Source organism: Musa acuminata, chromosome BXJ1-8, assembly GCF_036884655.1.
Source record: "Musa acuminata AAA Group cultivar baxijiao chromosome BXJ1-8, Cavendish_Baxijiao_AAA, whole genome shotgun sequence".
Taxonomy (NCBI): domain Eukaryota; kingdom Viridiplantae; phylum Streptophyta; class Magnoliopsida; order Zingiberales; family Musaceae; genus Musa; species Musa acuminata.
The window spans coordinates 33,274,028-33,295,703 of record NC_088334.1 but is presented as its reverse complement, the minus strand read 5'-3'; the positions used below and the strand labels follow the sequence as shown (position 1 = coordinate 33,295,703).

The window sequence follows — 21,676 nt, the reverse complement described above, 5'->3', positions numbered from 1 at the left end:
TTGACTCTTACATAACACCTGCTTTATGTCTTACTGCTATCGTAGTTAATCTTGCACACTTTTTTCAATATACAGATTAGATCAAATAATTTACCAATTGATTTCATCATCAAAATCTAAGATTCAACAGGAAAACACTATAGCAATCACTTGAGAGATCCCCTCCTCTAGTTCTAAGTTTAGAATTCTGTTTAAGGAGGAGTGAGTGCTTATAAAAGATTGTCTCCTAAACCTATAAAAAGGAGAAGAGGGGTGTAAAAGGGTTGTTGATCTTTGCCTGTTGAAAGAAGATCGATTATGGAAGTCAATGGCCTTAAGTGAAGAGGAATCGAGAGTGGATGTAAGTCACGACGACCGAACCACTATAAAAATCTAGTTTGCATTTTCTTCGTACTTTTTCCTTATATTGCAAACTAAATTCTTACTTTCACTATGCTTTTGTATGCTTTTAAGTTAAGCATCTTTTTGATACGTTTTTATTGTACGAAGATTTTCGACTCAACGTAATTTTATCATTGCACTAATTCACCCCCCCCCCTCTCTCTCTTAGTGTCGACTTGATCTTAACACGCCTGACATGGCTCCAGATCACTGAATGAACCAAATAGCAAGCCTAATTCAGCCCTAATTCGGGCTCAGTTGGCCCTTAATTGAGTTAGTATGGTTACACCCAAACCTAACTCAAATTAAGACCTAACTATGATGATTAAGACTTAAACAATTACAAAATAGTAAATCTAAGTTGTCTAGCTTGTTATTTGTTCATCCGAGCTCTCGACGAACTTCCGGTGCATCGTCCGAACCTTTGGCATATCGCCCAATCCATCAGCATGTTAACTCTCGCAACGTCCGATCTTGAAGCAACATCTGATTCATCCAGCCCAATGCCCGATCTTTAACTCTAACCTAAATTTTGATTCTTTTTCTTTAATTATTTTGTCTTTTCATAATCGAAGTTAGTCCTGCATCATTTTTCTCAAATAGCACATTAGATCATAAACTCATCAATTGATTTCATCATCAAAATCCAGGATTCGACAATAGATATATAGGATTTCAGGGATATACAATCTCCTTAGGTAACACATTTTTTATATATGCATAGTTTTTCGATTTCACACAATGATGAAACTTTTTCTGGGAAAATTCTGGGATTTTATTTTATGTTATTCTACTACACATATGATGCTGCTCTAGATTTTCCAACATAGGAAATAAATTCAATGAGCCTTTCTATGGCTACGATTGCCCCGATCACATCGGTGACATTCCTTTAATGAAATTCTTGTTGTGCCCATGACTTTAGGCCATCGAGGAAGCTAAACAGCTTGTCATTCTCAGACATAACTTGTATGTCCGGTATCAATGTAGAAAATTACTTTACATAGTTATGAATGAAAGTAGTTTGGTAGAGTTGTCTTAGCTTCCTTCTTGTGACGAACTCTGTGTTCTCAAGTAGAAACTAAGTTCTCAACTCCTACTTCAAGTCCTCCCATATGTCTGTTGAATCTTAGATTTTGATGATGAAACCAATTTATAGTGTTTATGATTTAATCGACGTTTTGAGTGATGTAGGAAGCTTCGATTAGGGAGAGACTGTTAGTTTGGCAAGTCCCATAGTCCCACATCGGGAAAATCAGGCTTGTTATCTCCTATTGGAACTATAAATAAGGGCCTGGGCTTTGAAGTCAGATGCACCACAAACACCACAAGTGGCACCGCAAGAAAACCTAAGTATTTACTTTGGTTTAAGTCCACACTCAGTTAAATAGTTTGGACTTATTTTCGGGTGTTTTATGGCCTAGGAACATCTTCCTAAGGCATTTGTAATTGTCCCTTTTATAGTAGTGATTTGCTCCTCTTTCGTCCGTGGATATAGGTCAAAGTCAATTGACCGAACCATGTAAATATGGTGTTCTTGTCGCTTCTTTTATTCTTTCGCTTTATTGTCTTTGTTGGGTTGCCAAAATTACCTTGTGGTAAATTTCCTAGGGCTAGCTCTAACAAACTGGTATCAGAGCCTAGTTTCGGGATCTTTTGGCAACGATGACAATAACAAAGATTGTTGTCGAGAAATTCGATAGAAATGTCAACTTCGGCTTGTGGCAACTCAAGATGGAGGCCATTCTAGTTCAAGACGGAGTTGATTTGGTACTACAGGGAGCCGAGAGCATTCCAAATGATATGTCAAAAGAAGAGCTTGCGGGTATGGATAAGAAGGCCCGATCAAGCATCATTCTAAATCTCTCTGACGAGGTTTTACGGGAGGTAGCTACGGAGACTATGGCTAAGAGCATGTGGGACAAGCTTAAAGCCTTGTACATGAAGAGGATAGTGGAGAATCATCTTTACTTGAAGCAGAATCTATATATGCTTTGGATGACTGAAGGTATATCTATACTCTCACATCTTGATAAGTTTGATTCTTTGGTTATGGATTTGGAGAATATAGATGCAAAAATTGATGATGAGGATAAGGCTTTGTTACTCTTGTGTTCTCTTCCCCAATCTTTTAAGCATTTCCGTGATACTTTGATTTATGGAAAAGAAACAGTTTCGTATCAAGAAATTAAATCTGCACTGAAATCTAAGGAGCAAATAGACAGGAATATCACTGGGGAAAGTAGAGAGAATCAGGCTGAGGGTCTGGTTGCTAGGGGGAGAATGGATAAAAGAGAATTTGATAGTAGTAAATCTAAATCTAGATCTAAATCTAAACATAGAAATTTAGAATGTAGATATTGTCATAAAATGGGGCACATTAAGGCTGATTGCTTTAAATTGAAAAATAAATTAAAGCAAAAGGGAAAACTTGTTGAGAAAACTACTGAGTCCGCTGAATCTAGTGTAGCATCTGATGAGAATGTTGAAAATATTTTCTTTGCTACTTGATGAGGGTAATAATGGCGACATGATGCGCTACGACGTCAGCCATGACTGGACGACACTCTGCCCGGAAGAGGGCAATAATGCCGACACGATGGGCGTTGACGTCACCCGCTCTCAGACGAAGACTTCATCGTTGTTTGACCCAACGCGCTCGACCGAGGCAGAGGAGAACGACCACCGAGGCACGCCCATACCCTGCGGCAGTTCGGTTCTCCACGCAACGTCAATGGCAATGTCAGACGCCATCAGAGGTACGATCCTGCCTCCCATAGGCAGGCATGCCAGGTAACACTAAATTGCCCTATAAATACCCCCGAGTTCTAAACGAGCAGGGGGAGAGGACTTCTTCACTAAAAAACTCCTTCCACATCATCTAACTTGATCGTCGGAGGGGTCGGGCCGAACTTCCGACCCGACCTGTGTGCAGGTACAAGGGCGAGGTTGCATCTTCCCAACACCGCGGAAAAGCTTCACTCCCCACGCAACGTCCCGCCCGGACCACCGTAATCGGCCACCTCAGCTGTCTCGAGGAATGCCGCATAGGATCCCCGTGCATTCAGACCTGAACTAAGCCGTGTCGGCCCCGAGGCCACGGCATAAAGTTGTTTACACTAACATTTTGACGCTAGAAGGAGGGCCTCTAAATGTCGAGCGATCAGCAGATCCACTCTGGCGAACCCACAGCCATGGGGTCGCGTCCGGTCAGCTCCCCAGAAGAACATCACCTGCATAATGAACCCCGAGATGAACGCCCCGACACGACATCGGAACGCTACTGGCGGCTGTTCAACGACCCGGGTTTGTCGCCACCCGACGCCCTCGTCGGCCCGTCACCTGTATCGCCCGAAGCCTTCCACGACCTCGCTCATCAAGTCCGAGCACTGGCAGGTGTGGTGCAAACTATCATCCCGCTCGTCTCCCAACCGACGCCCCCACATGTAACCCAGCCTCTACAACAGCGGGAGCCCCCTACCCAGACTCATGCACCACTTCCCGAGCTCCCTACTTCGCCTCGAAACCAAACAGCCCAGCCCGGGAACCGAGAGGTGGAAGACACGTCGAGTCGCCCAGAGCCTGAGGCGCTATCCGCGGACTCGACGAATGCCCTGCGAGCCCAGTTGCACCTCGTTAGTCAACGCCTCGACGAAGTACAACAGGAGGTTCGCAGGCCAAAAGGAGAGCTCGGAGCGGACGGACACCAAGGGTCCCCGTTCGCGCCCGAAATACAAGATCAAGTGATTCCACCACACTTCCGGCTCCCTTCGCTGGATGCCTATGACGGCGCCACTGACCCCGCGGACCACGTAGCCGCATTTCGCACCCAAATGGCGCTATATGGAACTTCTGACGCCTTGATGTGCAGGGCGTTCCCAACGACTTTGAGGGGGCCGGCCCGTGCGTGGTACAGCGGCCTGAAGACCGGGACCATCACTTCCTTCGATCAGCTCGCCAAAGACTTCGAGCTCAACTTCCTGGCCTACGCCCGACCGAAGCCATCCGTGGCGTTGCTCCTCGGACTCAACCAAAGGGAGGACGAGCCCCTCTCCCATTTTGTGAACCGTTTTACGGCGCAGATCCGAGGGCTCTCAGACGCTCACCCCTCTCTGTTGATGCAGACATTCATGATAGGCCTGCGGCCTTCCAGGTTCTTCTGGTCTCTGGTGGAGCGACCCCCCACGACGGTACCCAAGATGCTCCAGCGAGCGAGCCAGTTCATCACCGTAGAGACATGGATGGCCGGGAGGCATGAAGAGCACAAGAGGGTCAAGCCAGAGCCGCCCCGGCAGTAGCAATCCGCTGCGTCTCGGCGTAGGTTGGACAGATCTGACCCGCCGGCACCGAGGCCCCCTCTCCCTGCCTTGAACTCGTCCTGAACAGAAATATTTCTCCACATAAGGGAGAAGGGACTGCTCAAAGAGCCCTACCCGATGAGGAGTCCGCGAGAGCTGGCGGATCGATCGAAGTACTGTCGCTTCCACCGGCAGCATGGGCATGACACTGAACAGTGTCAGGAGTTGAAAAAGCAGATCAAGGAGCTCATTCGTAGAGGGCATCTCGGCCAGTACCTTCGGTCGGACAAGGAACTTTCGTCGCACCCCGAGGGTCCCATCGAACGACACATCGACGTGATAGCTGGCGGCCCCGCATCTGGTGGGGATTCCATGACCAAAAGAAAGGCATACGCCCGAGCCACCCCGGCCGAAGCTCCCAGGCACGGGCTCGAGCCCGAGGTCACTTTCCCGGCCAGAGCATCCGAACAATCTGAGCACGACAATGCGCTCGTGATATCGGCCAGGATCGCCAATGCGCAAGTAAGAAGGATCATGGTCGATACCAGGAGTTCGGCCGACATACTCTACTTCGACGCCTTCCAAAAGCTCGGCTTATCCAGAGACAACATGAAACAGATATGCTTGGCGCTCACCGGATTCACCGGTGATTCAATCTCACCGTTGGGGGCAATCACTTTGCCCTTGACCCTGGGAGCCCCGCCGAGGTCGAAGACAGTGATGACCACCTTCTTAGTGGTTGACCTCCCCACTGCATACAACGCTATTCTCGGCCGGCCAACCCTCAACAAAGTTAGAGTCGTCGTCTTTACTTACTACCAAACTGTGAAGTTCCCGACCCACGTCGGGACCGGAGAAGTCACGGGAAGCCCCCGAGAATCTAGGCGCTGCTACCTGACCGTCGTCTCGTTACACAAGAGAGCAAGGGTCGAGCCACCATTGGCGGATCCCCGGGAGGCGAAGAAGCCAGCCCCCCATCCTGAGCTGAGGGGGTCCACCATCGACTTACCGCTGCTAGAGGGGCGGCCAGACCAGACGGTCAAAATCGGATCGGAGCTACCCGAGCAAGAACGAAGGCAGCTCGTCGGCTTCCTACAGAAAAATGCCGACGTCTTCGCCTGGACGCCTTCTGACATGACGGGCGTCGACCCGGAGGTCGCACAGCATCACCTCAATATTTCACCCGACGCTCGCCCGGTAAAGCAAAAACCCAGATGGCAGGCTCCTGATCGGCAGCTGGCCATACGAGAAGAAGTGGGTCGACTTTTGGCGGCAGACTTCATAGAAGAAGCCAGATACCCACGATGGCTATCCAATGTAGTCCTCGTCAAGAAACCTAATGGAAGCTGGAGGATGTGCGTTGATTACACCAGTCTCAACAATGCATGCCCGAAGGATTGCTACCCCCTTCCAAAGGTCGACCAGTTGGTCGACGCTACGGCCGGACACGCCCGCCTCTCATTTATGGACGCCTTCTCGGGATACAACCAGATCAGAATGGCACCCGAAGACCAAGAGCATACGGCCTTTCTCACCGATCAAGGGGTTTACTTTTATAAAGTCATGCCCTTCGGATTGAAGAACGCCGGGACTACATACCAGAGAACAGTGAACAAAATGTTCGCCCACCAGATCGGGCGGAACATGGAAGTTTACGTCGACAACATGATTGTGAAAAGCCAAGAGGCAGGAGCCCACCTGGCCGATCTGGCCGAGGCATTCGCCATGCTATGCAAGTACGGCATGCGACTCAACCCCGCGAAGTGTGCCTTCGGCGTCACCTCGGGAAAGTTCCTCGGGTTCATCATACACGAAAGAGGAATTGACGCCAACCCGGAGAAAGTCCAGGCGATCATCAATATACAGTCATCTCGGACGATCAAAGACTTGCAACGCCTTAATGAGAGGCTCGTCGCCATGTCCCGTTTCCTTGCCCGATCGGGTGATCGCTGCCTCCCCTTCTTCAGGGCACTGAAGAACCCGAAAAATTTTCAATGGACGGCGGAATGCGAGGAAACCTTCAAACAAATGAAGCAACACTTGGCCAACCTCCCCCGAATTGCCTTAGTCTCTCCTAGGGAGAAGCTAGGCCTCTACCTGGCTGCCTCCCAGCACGCAGTCAGTTCCGTCCTGGTCAAAGCAAATTCCGGCGAACAGCTTCCAGTCTACTATGTCAGCCACGTCCTGAATGGGCCCGAGGAACGATACCCACCGATCGAGAAACTGGCACTTGTGCTTGTTAGGATCAAAAGCACTAAGAGGCGGGGGGTGAATTAGTGCAGCGGAAAACTTTCTGTGATTAAAACGAAACTGCGTTCGAATGATAAAATCGATTTCTGTGTGAAAGTCGATTCTAAGATTACTTTAACTTAATATCAAGAAAGATGATGTTAAAGTCAATCTATGAAGGCAGTTTGTAGTTATGAAGAAAACCAAAATATAGGCGCAAACTGAAATACGTCGTTCGTACAAATAAACTAATTTACGTCTAAATGCTGATTCGTAAATCACTTGATTAGGCGAGATGCAGTTTAAGCAAGAGTATAAAGGCAGTTTGCAGTTATGGTAGAGCTCAAAACGTAAACGCAATCTGAAATATGATGATCGTACGAAAAAGCAGATTTACGTCTAAACGCTGATTCGAAAAGTGAAAGGCTTGAAACCCAATCGTATATGTGCAGAAAGCAGTAAGCTTCAGAGGAGGTTTGCAGTAAAGATAATATGCTTAAAGTAAATGCAAACCGAGATTTAGAGTGGTTCGGTCAATCTTGACCTACTCCACTTTTGGCTTCCTCCACCGACGAGGTCACCGACGTCAACTAGAGGCCTTCCTTCAATAGGCGAAGGCCAACCACCCTTTTACAGTTTCACTCCTTTTGACGAGCTTAGGAGACAACCCTTACAGAATTTTCTCTCCTCTCTTTACAACTCAGAACTTGGAAGAACAGAGGGAGAAGAACTTTTGGCCTTTACAACAATTTTGAGCTCTAAGAATCATAGAAAATGATCAAGATTTCGGTGTTAAATTGCTGCCTTTCAGTGCTGAATGGGTGGGGTATTTATAGGCCCCAACCTAGTTCAAATTTGGAGCTCAAAACTGTCAATTCCCGGAATTCCGGGATCATGCGGTTGCACCTCCTGACTAGAGCGGTTGCACCGCCTAGCAGAGCTCGAAGACTGAGCCTCTGGGCGGTGCTACCTCCTGTCAGGGGCGATTGCACCTCCTGACAAAGCTCGAAGACCGAGCTCAGGCGGTTGCACCTCCTGACTGAGGCGGTTGCACTGCCTGGCAGAGCTCGAAGACTGAGCTCAGTCGGTGCCACCTCCTGTTAGGGGAGGTTGCACCGCCCAGTCTCGCTCGGAGACTGAGCCCCAAGCGGTGCCACCGCCTGGCTGGGGCGGTTGCACCTCCCAGTCTCGCTCGGAGACTGAGCCCAGGCGGTGCAACCTCCTGCCTTGGGCGGTTCAATCGCCTGCCAGAAATTAGGGTCCGAATGGGTTGATCCATTCGGCCCAATTTGGGTTTTTCAAGGGCCCAATTGCCCCAAGATTAAGTTAATGGGATCACCTCCCATTTCTAACTTAATTAATGTGCTAACTATGATTTTTCCTAAGACATTTATTGCAACTTGCTCCGGTGCGTCAATCGCTTCTTCCGGCGAGCTTCCGGCGAACTTCCGTCGATCATCCGATGAACCCTCGGTGATGCTCCTACGGACTTCCGGCAAACTCCTAGACTTGCGACGATTCACTTAGCGAGTTCTGACAAGCTTCTTTGGCAAGCTTATCGACTTCTCGGATTTGTTCCCTTAGAACCTCCGACGACTATCCGAACTTCCGTCGAACTCTCGAACTCCCAACGTGATCATTGTCTTGACTCCGGCGCAACTCCTGCTGCATGTCTCACTTTCATCGTAGTTAATCCTGCACACTTATTTCAACATATAGATTAGATAACAAATGACAATTGACTTCATCATCAAAATCTGAGATTCAACAATCTCCCCCTTTTTGATGATGACAATCAATTGATAATGGAGTTAACCTTAACTCCCCCTGTCTATATGCCATACTTGAGATAAGTCATTCTTGAATTCAAGACCTAAGAATTCAAGCGACATATTGATAAGTTAAATCATTTGAACTTATCAATACTCCCATCATGATGTATCTCTCTGAAGATGATGTCAAGGCTTGACATTCATTTTCAAATTTTACATAACAATTTTGAATGATGGTAATTGTAGCAATTCATCATATTGTAAGATATCAACATGTAAAGCTGTGAAGTAAGATTTTGATATCATTACATGATGTACACATTTCAAATATTTTAGCAAGTGTTGCATTTCTTCACATGGTAAGATATCAACTCAAGGCATAATGCAAATTAATGCATGGCATCTATTTGTATATCTCTTGGTGATGCAAGCGTGGCATAATCATAGCATCAGTGTTTATAGCATCAATTCATATATTTCTCCCCCTTTGTCATCAACAAAAAGCATGGTAGTTGTGATACCAGGAGAACAAATAAGCAATTTATTGTTAGGACCCTTTTTCTAAGCTTTTGAATAATGTTTGTTGAGTCTTTTAGTCCAATTGTTTATTGAGTCGGTTTGGTTCAGTTAGAGTCAAGTAGAGGTTTATTTAATATTTATTTATTATTAGAGTTCAAGTCCTGATGGACTCTGGGTGAAACTCTATAAATAGGGATGTAACTGCTTCTTTTCAAGAATCTAAGAAAAATACTATTCTGTCTTTGGACAAACCCTAGGAGGTCGATCCCCTCGAAGTGATCAAGGAGGGTCGATCCCCTCGAAGCGATCAAGGAGGGCCGATCCCCTCGAAGCGATCAAGGAAGCCAATCCCCTCGAAGTGATCATTATCATACTCATTTCTACCCTTTCTTCGACGATAAGGTTTTAGGGTCTTATCATTTGGTATCAGAGCCTACGATAAGACTTTAGGGTCTTATCATTTGGTATCAGAGCCTACAATAAGACTTTAGGGTCTTATCTTTTGGTATCAGAGCGGCGATCCTTAGCGTTCTCGCTGCCGTAGCTATCAAAAAAAAAAAAAAAAAGAAAGAAAGAAAGAAAGAAAGAAAGAAAGAAAGAAAGAAAGAAAGAAAGGAAAGAAAGAAAGAAAGAAAGAAGAAGCAGCAGCACCCGCAGCCACGCACCCCTGCTTCCTTCTCGGCAACCACCGTCGTCGCTGCTCCACGGCCAGCGCCCACCGCTGCCGCTGTGCCACGGCCAGCAACCTTCTCACCTCGCCTCCTCACTGCCCGCATCTCGCTCGAGCGAGAAGGGCCGCGGTCGTCGTTTCCCAGCCAGCGGACCACCCATCGCCGCTTCTACCGTCGGCGACGCTGCCCTAGCCGCACCGCCATCTCTGCCTTCCCTTGGTTGCAGCTTCGGCCGTGCAATCTGTCGGCGTCGCTATTTCTGTGGTGCGATAGAAACAGAGCAGCCGCCGATCCCTCTGCTGCCGCAGGCGCCGATTGCCTCTACCGCCGGCGCTGTTTCTCGGCCACTTCAACGCCACCCCTCTCCTTCGTTGCCGAGCCACCACCGCTGCCAGGCACCGTGCGACGACCACCGCACGCCTCCCAGCAGCCGATCCCCTCGAAGCGATCAAGGAGGGTCGATCCTCTCGAAACGATCAAGGAGGGCCGATCCCCTTGAAGTGATCATTATCATCCCCATTTCTCCCCTTTCTTCCACGATAAGACTTTAGGGTCTTATCATTTGGTATCAGAGCGACGATAAGACCTTTAGGGTCTTATCATTTGGTATCAGAGCTGTTCCCCGGCCAGGAGACGACGCTGCCAGCGTCCATCCCAGCCCTACTGCCGCCGCCCGCCTCCCCTTGCGTCGCAGCACAGCCGCTCGACTCTTCTCCTCGGTGATCGTTGGTGACGCTGCTCCCAGCCGCACCACCACCGCTACCTCTCCTTCGCAACCCTAGCCGTGCCCCCCCCTTGGGTCGCAGCCGCAGCCGCCTGTTGCCGCAGCCCCTCCTTGCAGCGGTTGCAGAAATAGAGTTCCTCTGTTGCCGCAGCCCCTCGTCGATCGCAGCCGCGCCTCCTCCAGCGCTCCTCTTCCCCTTGAGCACCGTCGTCGCCCAGCCGACCCACCACCGCTGCCAGCCATCGTGCGACGATCGCCGCACGCCTCCCAGCAGCCGATCCTCCTTGCTCTGCATCTTTTGTAACCGAAACAGGGCTATCACGGCAACTCACATCTGCTGCCCTTGTTTCCAGCCACCGCCGTCGCCTCGAGCGCTGTCGCCGTCGCCTTCCAACCGCTGCTCCCCCGTACGACGACCGCCGCTCGCCTCCCAGCCTCTGCTCCCGCTCGCTTCCCAACCGCTGCTTCCCCTTGCTCTGCATCGGTGGTGACCGAAACAGGGCAGTTACCACCGTCGCAATCGCGGGTCCCCTTGCTGCCGCAGTCGTGGATCCCCTTGCTGCTGCGAACGCCAGTTGCCACCACCGTCGCCACTGCTGCCCAGCCAGCGACGACGCCGCTCGCTGCCCAGTCTGCCATGACCCTCGTTGCCTCCTTCTCCACCGCCGCCGCTGCGCTCCGGCCAGCAACGACTGCTGCTGCTAGCCACCGCAGCCTTCACCTCAACCCCCTCGATCTGCACCGTTGCTGCAGCCCCCCTTGCTCTGCATCGTTGCCGCAGCCACCGGTTGCCACCACTGTTGCCTCAACCCCGGCCACTTCAACGCCACCTCCCTCTTGTTCTGCCTCCGCTGCTGTAGTTGTCGGTTGCCATCACCGCAGCCTCAACACAGTTGCTCGGCAATTGCTTCCTTGGGTCACAACAGTCGCAACCGTCGTTTGTCAGCCTTGGTGCTCTCATCTCACGCAGTGACACAAACACAGGGTAGCTACTCTTCCTCTAACACAGTGACTGCAGCACTGCCCTTGGCGTCCACCTCCTCGGCAACTTTGCATCGATAGTGTTGATGCCCTTGACCGACACCAAAAATAGGAGTTGAGATTACAGATTTACAGTTTTACGAAATGGCCATCGATAACTCAATGAAAGCACAAATGGAAGCATTGGAAATTAGAATTGAGAACCGATTACAAGAAGTACTTAATGATTTCAAAAAGGACTTACTGGGGAGCCTTAGTAAATTTTAACAAGGTGGGAGCTCAAGTTCTACATTGCATAGATCTAGAAATACTAGAAAAGGGCCCCAAGATTGTGACACAATCTACTCAGACATGAAGGTGGATGGACAGCTCTCAAAATTTTGTCAGACTTCTATAGTGTTGGAATATCATAGTAGGTTTGAAAGATTATCAAATCAAGCTAGAGATTGGTCGGAACGACAACTTCTGGATACATTCATTGAAGGTCTTATTCCAGAGATTCGGTGTGAAGTTAAGGCTCGTCAACCCCGCACTATGATAGCTGCGATCTCATTTGCACATCTACTTGAGAAAAAAATTAACAGAGAAAATCATGGAAACAGATGTGACAACAACCAGATGATTAGTAAGCCACTGGCCCCATCTATTCCCAACCAAAGCCTTGACACCCGAAGACTAACCCAAGAAGAACTCAATAAAAGATTAGCAAAGAGTTTGTATTATGATGAAAAATGGAGTATGGAGCATCGATGTAAACAAGGGCAACTTCTGATGATTGAACCAATTGGAGAGGAACCGAAAGCTAAGAATGTGGACTCCGATCATGAAGGTATAAATTTTAATGCAGAGGTTGGACCTACCATACATACAATGCATGCATTAGCCGACTACTCTAACCCGCAAACTATGGAAGTTGGCGAAACTCTGGAACATCAGCCTGTTATAGTTTTGATTGATACTGGTAGCACTAACAATTCTATGGACAGTGAGACTATTGACCGATTGGCCCATCACATTGAAGATTGTGACAAATTCAAAGTAAAGATCATTGATGGATGGATTTTCACTTGTGATAGCAAAGGTTCAAAGATAAAATTGATTATACAGGGCCAGAAGTTTCATGCAACAATTACTACACTGAAAAATCAACCTGTTGCTTACACTCTCAAAAAGTGGAGACCATACTTACTTGATCAACGGGTTGTGAGGCGTTGTAGATAGTTTATGGCTAAAGTGCTGAAGAGAAGCTCCCTGAGATTGATGCTGCTTAGCCTTGAGGACAAGGCTGATTTGAAGAGGGAGGAACTATTAGGACCCTTTTTCTAAGCTTTTGAATAATGTTTGTTGAGTCTGTTTAGTCCAATTGTTTATTGAGTCGGTTTGGTTCAGTTAGAGTCAAGTAGAGGTTTATTTAATATTTATTTATTATTAGAGTTCAAGTCCTGATGGACTCTGGGTGAAACTCTATAAATAGGGATGTAACTGCTTCTTTTCAAGAATCTATGAAAAATACTATTCTGTCTTTGGACAAACCCTAGGAGGTCGATCCCCTCGAAGTGATCAAGGAGGGCCGATCCCCTCGAAGCGATCAAAGAGGGCCGATCCCCTCGAAGCGATCAAGGAGGCCGATCCCCTCGAAGTGATCATTATCATCCTCATTTCTCCCCTTTCTTCGACGATAAGGTTTTAGGGTCTTATCATTTGGTATCAGAGCCTACGATAAGACTTTAGGGTCTTATCATTTGGTATCAGAGCCTACGATAAGACTTTAGGGTCTTATCTTTTATCAAGCATATAAAGAAGGGCATGATATGTAGATTGCTTTGAATACTTCTTCCTTTTTTTTGTTATAATCCTTTGTGCATGAAGGAGGAAAGCCATTTGTGATTCCAACTATTTGTGAGTTTACTTTGAGTCAAGATATGTGTTTGTAACAGCTTTTTGCAAGTAAAAATACTATCATCCATATTTCAAGATAGAATTCATAAGCAGGAATCATTTCATCAAATCCATTTCAGAAAAAAATATTTTTCATAAGAGTGTATGAGAAAATTCGATTTTTAGTGTTCCAATTGCTAAGCGAATCCGAAAAGTGAAATGAACTCTTCCATGCATTCGGACAAGATTATGCTACAGATTTTCAAATACAATCATGAAGACAAAACATTTTTGTATTCAACACATAATTTCCAACATGTTATTTAGGCATGTAATGGCAATCAAGTGATTTGATCATTCAATAAAGTCCGAAAAATAATTTTAACTAGTTTATCTATTCGGACACATCAACATTCCTAAATCTCTTCTTATGAAATCAAATTGCTCTTCATGGTTTTGTAAAAATGTCAGCTAGTTGATGTTAAGTATTAATATCATAGCAATGTCATGACTTATCAACTGCATTGGTATATCACTTTTTCAAATTGTATTTATTATGAAAATCAAGGCACAAGGTTTTCAAAACATTTAGTTTCAATGCAAAATCCGAGATAAACAACGAGAGATGTTTACAACTCTGCATATGCTCAAAATATATTAGGTAACCATATCAAGGATCAAGGCAAAGCCCATCATGGTGAGTAACATAAGGAGTTTACAATAACAACAGATGATTGTTTTCATACAAGCTCATTCATGAGGCGGAAAATTAAAGTGCATAAACAAAGAGTCAAATTGTCGATGAATTTGCTGTAGCTCAGATAGGATTTGATCTTGTCGATGTTCAAGTCATTCTTGTCTTTGTTCGAATCGGTCCATCCGAACCCCAATATCTTCGATAGATAATGTATGAGTTTGCTCAAATGGATGTGTTTCCTCAAAGGGACAGATCGGAGGAGATTGGGTACCCCTAAAGACTGGTGTTTCCGGTTCTGGTTCAGGTTGAGGGGGATCGATTCTTCTTGGCATTCTAACCCAGTTACCATTTCTATAAAAACATCTTAATCGGTGAAGTAGATTTTTATTTATTATGCTAAATCTATCTACTTTTATTACTTCTTCTTCTAGTGGTATTAGAATATCGTAGGCTTTCATTATTCTAGTGATTATACCACCATATGGGAGCATCATGTCTTTCTTAGATAGTTCTAACATGTTTTGTTAGATAATATAACCAAGACAGATGTCATGTCCTTTCATGATCAAATACATAGTTCCTAATTCTAATTGGCTTAGTTCATCATGATGGTATTATTTAGGAAGAATGATGCTAGTTAGGATATGATGAAGTACCTTAGTGTTTAGAGACAGTAGATGTTCACAACTTTTAGGAACAAATGCTAAGTTGGGATTGGCAAAAATTGTTCCTAAGGCTTCAACATATGTTGTTCCAACAGTTTCATCATCCCATGATCCTCTAAAGTAAAGTCCTCTACTTTTCATGGGAATGCCTATCATGTCGCAAATGAATTTATCCGTAATTGAGATGTGTTGTCCTAAAAGATAGGTAGACATTCTTTCTTCTTCATCTATTTGTATGTTGTTGTAAAACAATCTAACAAGTCTTGGACAGATGGGTTCATTAATTTGCAAAATAGGAAGTAGATCTAAGTTTGCAAACCATTGGATTGTCTCTAAGTCTCTTAGTTCATTTAAATCTACATATTTTCCCTTATTGACACTCCTAAGTTCGAAAGAGAAAAATTTTTCAGCATGGTATTTTGAATCGAAAAGGGTGAGATCAAAATCTTCTACTAATCTCCTCTTTCCTTTGTCCCTTGAGGATCTTCTAGATCCCATAACTACTGCTGTTTAGAAGAATAGTGATAAGCAAGAGTAAATGAATAATAAAAAAAAAAAAATAGAGTTTAAGGGCTTCTTAAAGAATACCTTAGTGAGATCTTCAAGAGAGGGAAGGATTGTTGATGTTTTGCTCCGAAATGAGGGGTATTTGGGATGCTATGAGGGGAGAAATGGGGATGGAGGAGGCTTGGAAGAGTAGAGAGGGGAAGGGAGTGAGTTGGGGTCGGTTTCACCGCCGGCCCTAGCTTGGGTTAAAAAGGGCAGAGTTGCGGGCGGTTGCACCTCTGGCTGGAGCGGTGCAACCGCTTGCAACACGTGACAGCTGGCGGTGCTACCTCCAGCTGGGGTGGTGCCACCGCCTGCAGGCGATGAGCACTTGTTCTGATCGCAGTGTAATCTGATTTGAGAGTTTTTGTCTTGAGAAGAATTTTCATTCAGAGTAATCAACTTTACTTACGTAATTACATAAGAGTTTTCATTTTAAGACAAGAACTTTTGCACGATCAAGATAGATCTTTTAACGTGCATACTCTCAATATCGTACACATGTTTGTGACAGTTTGTTCAAGTTGGTAAGCCTTATAAGTTCATGACAGACTTAGTCAGTTCATGATACAGAGTTGGATTCGAAAGTTATGAACGAATGAAGTTGATGGGTTCGAAAATCCAAAGGATATGTAAATTGAGAATCATACGTTTCTAATTCTGAAAAGTCAAATAGGATTGTATCTAAATCGTATTTGTGATTTTAAATTTATAATCTCCATCTGCTATTTAGGCTAGAGAGCATTGCGAGTTCCTTTTTAGATCTTGGGTCATGAATATCGAGAATCCAAGGAGCAGAATATTATTTCTTGCTCCAGCTTATTTTTTTTTTTTTATGTTTTTACAGGAAAGGATGATTTTTAGGTACCCATTTGCTTTTGGGTGCCTCACAAATAGATCTACATTGTCTATCATGTTGCATAGAATTTATCATGGTTCTTTTAGGAACCCAAATCAATTTGTTTGGACTAATTTTCTTGAATGGACAATAATGCGTCTTGTGTCCAAATTTGCAACAAAAGTTGCATTTGTTTTGGTGTTGAACATGTAAGATGGGGCCTTTTATGAAGGTGGTTGGATTTTGGTGAGGACTTCTCACAAATCCAATTCCACTTCTTTTTGGAACGTGACCCTTGTTTGCAAGGATCATGTTCAATGACTTGCTACCAACCTCGAATTTCTTCAAGGTGTCCTTAAGTAGCAAGTTTTCCTTTTGGAGAGTTTCTAGATCATGGCATTTGATGCATGAACTTAAACTATCATGATATTCAGTTTTTAACTTATCAAAATTACAAGTAAGACTATCATGCTCCTCTTTTAGCAATTTGTATTTTCTATTAATAATCTTGCATTCATCAAATAAGTCATGGAAGGCATTTAATAATTCATCAAATGATAAATCTGCATCTATTAAATTTGTTACCTCATCTCCGATGGCCATTACGGCGTAATGAGCAACTTGCTCAGTGTTGGACTCCTCTTCTTCGGACGCGCTCGAGTCATCCCATGTTGCTTTGAGTGCCTTCTTCTTTGATGTTCTCTTTTTGACTTGGGGACAATCACTCTTGTAGTGTCCCAGCTTTTTGCATTCATAGCAAATAACTGGGTCCTTCTTGGGTTCAAGTTTATTTTTTGCGTCATTCTTAAACTTGTTTCTTTTAAAGAATTTTTTAAATTTTCTTGTTCGAAGTGCCAAGTCATCATCACAGTCCTCATCACTTGAGTTTTCTCTCAAGTGGCCTTCTGAAGTTTTAAGTGCCATATCCTTCGTGTTCTTTGGAAGGATGTCTTCTTGCTCTTCATGAGCTTTACAAGTCATCTCGTAGGTCATTAATGACCTGATTAGTTCTTCAAGAGGGAAGTTGCTTAGATCTTTCGCCTCTTGAATAGCAGTGACTTTAGGATCCCAACTCTTAGGAAGGGATCTTAGAATCTTATTTACAAGCTCAAAATCCGAGAAACTTTTTCCGAGTCCTTTTAGACCGTTGACGACATCCGTGAAACGGGTAAACATGTCGCCAATGGTTTCACTCGGTTTCATCCAGAAAAGTTCGAAAGAATGCGATAGAAGATTGATTTTTGACTCTTTCACTCTACTTGTGCCTTCGTGAGTCACTTCGAGTGTGTGCCAAATATCAAATGCGGTTTTACAAGTTGAAACACGGTTAAACTCGTTTTTATCAAGTGCACAAAATAAGGCATTCATAGCCTTTGCATTAAGAGCGAAAGCCTTCTTCTCCAATTCATTCCAATCGATCATTGGAAGAGAAGACTTCGAAAATCCGTTTTTGACAAGATTCCAAAGTTCAAAATCCATAGAAATAAGAAAGATCCTCATTCGGGTCTTCCAATAGGTGTAGCCCGTCCCATTGAACATGGGTGGACGTGTAATAGAATGGCCCTCTTGGTTTCCGGCGTATGTCATCTCTCTTGGGTTTTAATCCGTTAGAGAGTTAACCCTGCTCTGATACCAATTGTTAGGATCAAGAGCACTAAGAGGGGGGGGTGAATTAGTGCAGCGAAAAACTTTCTGCGATTAAAACGAAACTGCGTTCGAATGATAAAAACGATTTCTATGTGAAAGCCGATTCTAAGATTACTTTAACTTAAGATCAAGCAAGATGATGTTAAAGTCAATCTATGAAGGCAGTTTGCAGTTATGATGAAAACCATAATATAGGCGCAAACTGAAATATGACGTTCGTACGAAGAAACTGATTTACGTCTAAATGATGATTTGTAAATCACTTGATTAGGTGAGATGCAGTTTAAGCAAGAGTATAAAGGCAGTTTGCAGTTATGGTAGAGCTCAAAACGTAAACGCAATCTGAAATATGATGATCGTACGAAAAAGCAGATTTACGTCTAAGCGCTGATTCGGAAAGTGAAATGCTTGAAACCCGATCATATATGCGCAGAAAGCAGTAAGCTTCAGAGGAGGTTTACAGTAAAGATAATATGCTCAAAATAAATGCAAACCGAGATTTAGAGTGGTTCGGTCAATCTTGACCTACTCCACTTTTGGCTTCCTCCACCGACGAGGTCACCGACGTCAACTAGAGGCCTTCCTTCAATAGGCGAAGGCCAACCACCCTTTTACAGTTTCACTCCTTTTGACGGGCTTAGGAGACAACCCTTACAGAATTTTCTCTCCTCTCTTTACAACTCAGAACTTGGAAGAACAGAGGGAGAAGAACTTTTGGCCTTTACAACAAATTTGAGCTCTAAGAATCACAGAAGAGGATCAAGATTTTGGTGTTAAATTGCTACCTTTCAGTGCTGAATGGGTGGGGTATTTATAGGCTCCAACCCAGTTCAAATTTGGAGCTCAAAACTGTCAATTCCCAGAATTTCGGGATCAGGCGATTGCACCTCCTGACTGGAGCGGTTGCACCGCCTGGCAGAGCTCGAAGACTGAGCCTCTGGGCGGTGCTACCTCCTGTCAGGGGCGGTTGCACCTCCTGACAGAGCTCGAAGACCGAGCTCAGGCGGTTGCACCTCCTGACTAAGGCGGTTGCACTGCCTGGCAGAGCTCGAAGACTGAGCTCAGGCGGTGCCACCTCCTGTTAGGGGAGGTTGCACCGCCCAGTCTCGCTCGGAGACTGAGACCCAGGCGGTGCCACCGCCTGGCTGGGGCGGTTGCACCTCCCAATCTCGCTCGGAGACTGAGCCCAGGCGGTGCAACCTCCTGCCTTGGGCGGTTCAACCGCCTGGCAGAAATCAGGGTCCGAATGGGTTGATCCATTCGGCCCAATTTGGGTTTTTTAGGGGCCCAATTGCCCCAAGATTAAGTTAATGGGATCATCTCCCATTTCTAACTTAATCAATGTGCTAACTACGATTTTTCCTAAGACATTTACTGCAACTTGCTCTGGTGCGTCAATCGCTTCTTCCGGCGAACTTCCGTCGATCATCCGATGAACCCTCGGTGATGCTCCTACGGACTTCCGGCAAACTCCTAGACTTGCGACGATTCACTTGGCGAGTTCCGACGAGCTTCTTTGGCAAGCTTATGGACTTCTCGGATTTGTTCTCGCAGAACCTCCGACGACTGTCCGAACTTCCGTCGAACTCTCGAACTCCCAACGTGATCATTGTCTTGACTCCGGCGCAACTCCTGCTGCATGTCTCACTTTCATCGTAGTTAATCCTGCACACTTATCTCAACATATAGATTAGATAACAAATGACAATTAACTTCATCATCAAAATCCGAGATTCAACGGCGCTCGTGCTGTCAGCCCGGAAGCTACACCCCTACTTCCAGGCTCACCCGGTGGAGGTCATCACCGACCAACCACTTCGGTAGATCTTGTCTAAATTTGATGTTGCAGGACGTCTTCTCAAATGGGCGGTGGAGCTCGACGAGCATGATATACAATACGTGCCCAGGACCGCTATCAAGGCCTAGTCTGTGGCCGACGTCATCGCAGAATTAACCCAGATCGAGGACGAGGATCTCGAGCAACCTCCCGAAGCATGGGTCCTGCACGTCGACGGATCGGCCAACTCAAAGGGCGCTGGCGCAGGGCTGGTGCTGCTAGCTCCCGACGGACGGTCGTTCGAGCGCTCCCTCCGCTTCGGGTTCCAGGCCACTAACAATGAGGCAGAATACGAGGCACTCCTAGCAGGACTCAGGTTGGCCCTCGAGATGCAGGTGGTTGCCATACGCGTCCTCACCGACTCGCAACTGGTAGCCGAGCAACTCAGCTGGGGATACGAGGCTCGGGACCCGATCATGGCGAAGTACCTGGCACAGGTAAAGAACATGACCGCCAAGTTCCCTCATTTTACATTATCTAATGTCCCGAGGGGAGAAAAAGAGCGAGCCGACACGCTAGCTAAGCTAGCGTCAAAGCCAGCCCTCGAAGCCGGGCCCGAGGTCGAGGAGCTCCCTGCCCGTGCCATCGAAATCGCAACGGCGACCTCGGGCAGCACGCCTACCACCTGGGTACAAGAATTGCTACGCTTCAAGCGGGACGGGACCCTTCCTCCCGACGAGGCTACAGCTCGGCGCCTACGTCGCACGCATGCGTGGTACACCGAGGTGAGTGGACGGCACTATAAGCGGTCCTTCACATACCCCCTCCTACGGTGCGTGGAGCCCGACGAAGCCCGGACGGTTCTGGCTGAGGTCCATGAGGGAATCTACGGGGAACACATCGGCGGGCGGACCCTGGCACACAAAATACTTCGCCAAGGTTACTACTGGCCGACCATGTGCCGGGACGTGAAGGCTTATGTACAGCGGTGCAGTTCATGCCAAGAACACGCCTACACACCCCGGCAGCCCGCGGTCCCGCTCACCCCCATCGATTGCGCATGGTCGTTCGCGCAGTGGGGTTTGGACCTGCTCGGACCTTTTCCCCCAGCCTCGGGACAACGGAAGTACATCGTCGTGGGTGTGGATTATTTCACAAAGTGGGTCGAGGTCGAACCACTGGTGACGATCACGGAGCGGCAAATAGAAAAGTTCATATGGAGGAACCTGGTGACTCGGTTTAGCTTGCCCAAAACCATCATTACAGACAATGGGCCCCAATTCGCCGGTAGAAGGTTCCGCGAGTTCTGCGCAAGCCATGGAATCCAAAGGTTCAGCTCGATGGCCTACCCTCAGACGAACAGGCTAGTAGAGGTAACCAATCGGTCCATTCTAGACGGGCTCAAAAGAAGAGTGTCCGCAGCCCGATCGGCTTGGACGGACGAACTCCTGAGCGTCTTGTGGTCATTACGCACCACCCCCAAAACTATGATGGGAGAGTCCCCCTACAGCCTCGCGTTCAGAACTGAAGCTGTCTTACCACCCGAAGTAGTCATTCCCACCCTTCGTACAAGAAACTATGACGAGAAAAACGCGAACGAAGGGCTTTGAGCCGGCCTCGACATGCTGGAGGAGCGGCGTGCCGACGCACACTTGAAGGCCCTCTCTTATAAAAAAGCTGTCGCAAGGGTCTACAACCGAAAGGTACGACCCCGACCAATTAAGTTAAGCGACCTAGTCCTACGCAAGACCGAGGTCAGCAACCCGACCCGAGCGAGGGGGAAGCTGGCCCCCAAATGGGAAGGACCTTATCGGGTCGTCAAGGTAACCCGACCGGGTACATACCGGCTCACAACAATGGACGGTTCTCCCTTGCCGAGAACATGGAACGTCCAGAACCTTAAGAAGTTTTTTGTTTAAATAAAGAAGTTTTTCGCCCAAGGGAAGGAAAAGTTTTTCGCCTAAAGAAAGAAGAAGAAGACGAGCAACACACGAGAAGAAAAAGTTTCTTTTTATTTCAAAACTGGGAATTACAGGACTCGACTAAAACAAGA

The 21,676-nt window shown here is 46.5% G+C and overlaps 1 protein-coding gene across 1 annotated transcript; it reads left to right on the top strand.

Moving 5' to 3' along the window:
- The first annotated feature begins 4,817 nt into the window (after positions 1 to 4,817).
- On the top strand, positions 4,818 to 21,233 carry LOC135680320 (uncharacterized). The gene is made up of 2 exons (XM_065194200.1): positions 4,818 to 6,917; positions 19,773 to 21,233. The coding sequence occupies exons 1-2, from the start codon at positions 4,818 to 4,820 to the stop codon at positions 21,231 to 21,233; spliced, it is 3,561 nt and encodes a 1,186-aa protein (XP_065050272.1).
- Positions 21,234 to 21,676: the final 443 nt, after the last annotated feature.

Excerpts from the sequence above, each read along its gene's own strand:
- LOC135680320 (XM_065194200.1), top strand. The coding sequence starts at position 4,818 with ATGAGGAGTCCGCGAGAGCTGGCGGATCGATCGAAGTACTGTCGCTTC. Across the intron at positions 6,918-19,772 it reads AGAAACTGGCACTTGTGCTT|TCTGTGGCCGACGTCATCGC; the intron begins GTTAGGATCAAA and ends ATCAAGGCCTAG.